This window comes from Neltuma alba, unplaced genomic scaffold (genome assembly GCF_004799145.2).
Source record: "Neltuma alba isolate B1F8T4 unplaced genomic scaffold, ASM479914v2 tig00006401_pilon, whole genome shotgun sequence".
Lineage (NCBI taxonomy): Eukaryota > Viridiplantae > Streptophyta > Magnoliopsida > Fabales > Fabaceae > Neltuma > Neltuma alba.
The window spans coordinates 35,190-41,326 of record NW_021634452.1 but is presented as its reverse complement, the minus strand read 5'-3'; the positions used below and the strand labels follow the sequence as shown (position 1 = coordinate 41,326).

The following is a 6,137-nucleotide window of genomic DNA, read 5'->3' as shown; positions in this document are numbered from 1 at the left end:
CTGCAACTTAGCTAAATTTTTTTGCAAAAAGCAAAAAAATTTTGCAAAAAGCATGGGACGAAGTATAAAATATAAGGATTGACTAATTAATTTATCTACCAAATTATAAATAAAGATTCCGTAAATAATGTGCCTTGGATGCCAAGATATGGACGGGGTTCTATTGTGTGAACATTAACTAGCACTCCTCTTTTCCGTATCTCTAATGGATGAAGCCGTATATTTTCAAAATATTTACGCTCTTAAGTGTCTAGTGATTGCTGTCCGCCAATCGCATCTGACAAATGGAATATCTTTAAAAAGATCGAAGAACCCTTTTTTCCTCTTCCCGAAGGTGCGAGTTCCGATTTGCGCTTTCTGTACATCTCTTTCTGGTTGCACTCGGCGATCCAATCGCCGTTGGATCCTCCGGCGGAAAGTGGATCTTGAGTTGAATGAATTATGCAGCGGCTGCGGAGTTCCGGGACCTCCATTTTGGGTTCATTTTCAGCACCCAACGTGAAGAGAAAGGCCCAAAATTCATGGGCTGCTGTGCAGGACACTTTTTTCTCAACCAAGGTACTCTCCCTTCCCTTTACTTTTTCCGTTATTTCTTAAAAGTTTTTGTTCAATTTGTTGGCAATAATTTGTGTTGGATAGTTGTTTGTTTGATTTCGATTGAGAGAAAGACTCAAAATTCATGGGTTTTGAATTGTTTCTCTTTTCATATTTACTTTTAGGACACATTTGAGAGGCATCGGGTGGTGTTTACAGTTGGGACTTCCATAGCATCAATCGCCACGGCTTGGATGGGTGTGTTATCTTCATTGTTATTTCTTTATCCATGTTTGTTTTGTTTTTGTCTTTTGGGATGAATATGCAATTTTTGACTCCGTATAATAACATGTGCTTTTCTTAATGCACGCCATTGATTCCTTGACTTTAGAAACGTTTAAATTAAACTGCGTTTTACCCTTTATGAATGGAAAAGGGAAGATAAATTATGCCGCTGAAAGCTTTTTTTTAAAGAAAGCACACCCTGATGTGAATTCTTTTTACTAGAGAGTGCGTAGGCTTTTCTCATATTTTGGATAAGCTAGCATTGCAAATTATCAAACCTTGCTACTGCCAATGACTTGAATATATTCCTGTTTTATATATCTTTTAAAGCTGAAGCAGAGGGTGAGTCAAAATGAACCAAAATTTCAATGACACTTCTAATTGCATTTCAGATAATGAGACTTTGGACTTGCAAGTTGAAAAATTGGTTGATAGCTATGTTTTGTTGTGAAAATCATGCAATCCTGAATAAAATTACTGTGAATAGGTATGTTATGGAATACGATTCCAGTGAGGAAAGTTGAAACAAACCTGATTTCAGTTTTGTGAACTTGTTTCTGACACTTTCGATCGTAAGTGACATGTTCGTAGTTTTGAGGTATTGTTGTCCAGAGGATTGTAGGGCATCTATTTTCTCATCAAAGAGGGAAATCTGAATTGGAAAAAAAAAAAAGGGGGGGGGGACAGAGAGAAAGAACAATGACAAAGAAAGGAAGTCTGAGAATCATAGAGATTTAGTTTTGAATTGTTTCTTGAACTCCTAGTGTTATTTGATGAATAATTTATTCTTATTTTTTATTTGAACTCTGAAGAACTAATTAGATGCATGTATGTAATTACTCAGGGTATAGTTTACGTCATTTGCATGACAGCAAAGTTGATCAAAGGCTTGAATCAATTGAAAGAGCTGTGAGTATTTAATAGATTAATGTTTTCTTACAAATTTTGATATACCCTAGATGATACACCATTTGCTCCTATGTGCAATTGAATTTTCTATTTAGCTGTGAAGCACATATTGCACTATTTATATCTTAATTTTCTCTTTAACATTCTCTTGTCTCTATTAGTTTGTCCTGGTTAAAAGAAATAAGAAAGATTAAGTTTTAGGATTAAGGTGTAAATTTATGCCGGAAGTTTTCACTCAAGAGCATTGGACACTCAAAAGTTTTTATTGGGTGCAAATTTATCTCAAAAATTTAAAATCGTAGCAATATTACCCCCTGCTATTAAAATTGTTGACGGTCAATACTACTATTGTAACTGTCAATGTTAATATTTTAACGGTAGGGGGCAATATTGCCATGATTTTAAACTCATGGGGCAATTTGCACTCAAAAAAACTTCTGGATTTCCAACACTCTTAAGTGAAAAATTCTAGAGTAAATTTGCATCTTAACCCTAAGTTTTAAGTGATAGAAGCTAGGCGAAGAATCCTATTTTTGTCATTGAAGTGAGATTTCCCTCTGATATCTGAACACGTGCATAGTATGTTTGTTATGAAGAGCTTTCATGATTAATTCTGGATAGTTAATTGATTGAAAGTCTTCCAGTGGCATAAGTAATCTGCTAGGTGCTACTCTAAAAAGAGTGAAGTGTATTTTTCTTGAGCATGTTATAAACTTTTGGTCATTCAGGTAATAACCTCAATCAGCTTGAACATTAAAGATGAAAAAGTCAAGATAAAAAATGAGCTTTTTGTTTCTTCCGTTTTGGCTTGCTGAACTTAGCATTTATGTGTCCTGTGCTTTCTTAAATGGTGAACAAGTCACCATGAGGTGAGAATCCCTTTTGGTGCCCTCCCTCATTGCTTTACTGCTTTAGGCAGCTAAACTTCGTTGTTAGCTTCATCTAAATATGCTAATTACTGTTTCTGGCAGATGAAAAACAGTTATGATCTTGGACAGCCGGAAATTCGAAAGATTGTTGGTTCGGGAGGCCTCAGTATTCCTGCTTGTGTTGCCACTGCTGGAACCACCTTAATTATTGGGTATGTTTTTTGTTTCTTAGACCTAACTGTTCTTAGATAAGAACTTAGAAATTTTGAGAAAGAATAAATTTGTTGCTTCTCAAAGTCCAGGCAACAAGATTTCCCAATCTAGCTACTTCAGAGCCCTAACCTCCTCTCTTGTCTTATTTCCATTCCCCTTGATAACTTCTTCTAGAAATTCCCGTCCATGAAGCATAATTATTACACGAACAGTCAGGCACAGCTGGGGACAATTCAATCTGGCCAAAAACAAATTAGAATGTATTAAAGTGAATTAAAAATTGAGCAGCTTGGTTCAGTTTTCCATTTGCGAATGAGTCAAACCAACAAACCAATATGTACTTCTATAATTTATAGTTCTGTACTCCTGCTAATAATTTTTTTGGTTATTTTATTTATTAGGCGTTAAGTTGTATATGAAACATGTAAACTTTCATAAGTTTGATTTATAATGCCTTTTTATATAAAGTTCGTAAAAATGAGCCTTATTCATAATTTAATGGAACTAAAGAAGGTAAACTGAGATTAAAAAACATGACTAACTGCCAAAGGTTTGGTTTGGCTCAATCAATGAATTTAAAAAAACTGAATTGACCTGCTGTATTACAATTTGTTTGGATCATTCAAACACGGATGCACTGAACTGATGAACACTCGTTGGTTACTTTTATTACACTAGAATGTTAGGCATGGAAAGATAGAGGAAATGAAAATATTACTGAAATAAATGAAAAATGACCCCTGTCCCAAACGTAGGAAAAGCAATAAAAAGATTAAAGAAACTCTGACCGTACAAAATGTATACTGATAAAAAGATTGTAATTTGTGTTTCCCTCACTCTTTCCACGTTGGAATGTATACTGACGGTGGCCTGGTTTTCCTGGGAATAATGGGCTTGTAATTGACTTGGTCCTCTGATCCCTCCTTGTAATCCCTGGGTTGTTCCTCCTCCTTGATTAAGGTGGCCTAGTTTTGATGTTATACTTGCTTTCTGCTCTGTTGCGGAACTCAAATAAAAGTAGTATTAGCATTGATGGAATAGGAGCTTACAGTTGAGAAATTAATGGTGAAGAATGTAACAAGTAGATAGCAGCCTTTTGAATATCTTGTTCACTGCAAATTATTTTAACTCTTCATCTGTTAGAAGTGATGCGTGCAAGTTTCATGGCTGATAAGATGTTGTTTGATAGAATCGTTTGTCTTTTTTATTTGTTTGTGTTTTTAAGGGTCAGTAATCATGGTTTGCTTTGTTATCTATTTGGCGTTGGCAATTACCGGCTTCTATGATTTCGATTCCCTGAAATACCTTTAACTAATTATTTAGTTGTCCATGCAACGTGAAGCCTCATTTATCGTTGGTCATAATACCTCTTCTCTCACCATGGTAACAAATCATAAGAAATACTTATATTCCAACTTTGTTTCCTTGCTTATCTTTTCGTTTTTTCATTCATAGCTATAAGGACTAGGACAACTGCAATGCTGAAGACCACGAGGAAAATTGTTCGATAAAATTACATGAACATCTTTCTTATTTTGCTTTTTATCATATGCTTTTACCTACCTAACGAAGAACTAACTTACAAGGGGGAAGGGATGGAAGAAAGGTGGGAATGCCTGCAACCAATGGACATGTCCAATATGATAAAAGCTCATTTTTAGTTAAGCAATAACAATTTCCTGATTTAGGTAGGATAAGATAAAGTGCATATACTGTACTATTCTTCTCCTAATTCTGCTGAAGAATGAACAACTTTCCTTTTCTTGCGGTCGATCAAATCTCCTGATCCTCAATAACCTTTTTTCCTTCTTGCTCTGAAAGTAAAATGGTTGTTTTCTACCCCGTATATACAATGTACTTTGGAATAGATTTCTAGGTCACTTCCTCTTTCTGTGATTAATCTTGACATGCTGTATGTTCTGATTCAAATGATGATTCCACACTTGCACTGAATCACGCAACTCTCACCTTCTTGAGGGATCCATATACTTAGACTTCTATTCATGTTGGCGATAAATCTTAACACATTAGTAAAGCTTTCTCTGGTGAAACATCTTTACCTGCATATATATCAAACTGTTTCTGAGAAACCAGCTGATATAAAGGATGACAAACGCTAATCTTCTCGTTGTCATCCCTGATTGTGATGTGCCTTTCTTATTTTGTTTGCTTTTCACCATGGCTGACATATGCAGGTATGGCTTGGGATGGCGAAGTGGTAGCTGGTATGCAAACAGGAAGTTTAGAAAAGAGCAGATGAAGATGCTAGGACTGATTAAACCTAGGAAATGGCAACTACTTGGGCAGATACAACCCAGAGCATTGCAATTCATTAGAAGACCCTTAAGGAGATCCAAATTACAAGAAACTCCAGTGGAGACACCTGAAACACCTACAAATGAGTCATCCGTTAAACTTGTCGCCAAATGAGTCACGTCAGTCTTCCTGGGAATGCGGCTGAAGTTGCTGGTTTAAAAAAAAAAAGGAAGCAAAAAATGCGGCTGAAGTTGCTGTATGGGCCTTGAATATTGGTAATATAGTTCCATAAGCTCTTACAGTTGGCACTGATAGTCATTTTTAGGACTCTGATTGCTGGGTCCTCACTTCATCCACTCTTCTTTCTGCATATGATGAATATTTAAGATATTCTGATAAGGCAGATCATGTTTTGGTTCTGATCATAAGTTTGCAATGAAACAAATGCAATGTTGTTCAGCTTTGAACTTTCGGCAAATCTGTATCTTCAAAGTTTAACATCAGCCTTATAGAAGAAAGTTTCTTTAGGTAGTGTTACTTGTAAATGACATTGTTTCTTCGGAGATTACAATGTCTCAAGGAAGTGTTAATGACAGGATAATGCGTTAAGTAGAAAATTACAATCTTAGATTCTTTTGGTTATTTTTTTCAATTCAAGAGCTATAAATGAACTTTAAATTTTGCAAATGAGGTGTTATTGAAAAGATTTGGAAGTATAGTTTTCAATAAAATAAGTTCCACATTAAAATGCAATGTATTTTATATATGACGGAAAAGGTAATCAAAGGTCAAGATTTAATGCACAATTCATATTTCAATATTCAGACTTTATGTTTGGAAAAGTAATAGAAAAATACTCCTTGAATTTCAAAAACACAAGTAGTCATGTTTGAATTTCAAAAAAACAAATAGGTCATGTTACCTACTCATATAATGGTTTGGACTATTCAAAATATGGTAAAATTACCTATTTGTCATTTTGAAATTCAACATGTATTTTTCTACTATTTTCTTTTAATGTTTTCATAATTTTTTTGGGGTAGAACTTTATTTTGAGTAAAAAAGAATGAC

The 6,137-nt window shown here is 34.9% G+C and overlaps 1 protein-coding gene across 1 annotated transcript; it reads left to right on the top strand.

The window, feature by feature from the left end:
• Positions 1-275: 275 nt before the first annotated feature.
• On the top strand, positions 276-5,661 carry LOC114750277 (uncharacterized). Its single transcript, XM_028938851.1, has 5 exons — positions 276-558; positions 720-792; positions 1,664-1,728; positions 2,700-2,809; positions 5,006-5,661. Exons 1-5 carry the CDS (start codon positions 442-444, stop codon positions 5,238-5,240), a joined length of 600 nt encoding a protein of 199 aa, XP_028794684.1. The 5' UTR covers positions 276-441; the 3' UTR covers positions 5,241-5,661.
• The last annotated feature ends 476 nt before the right edge of the window (positions 5,662-6,137 follow it).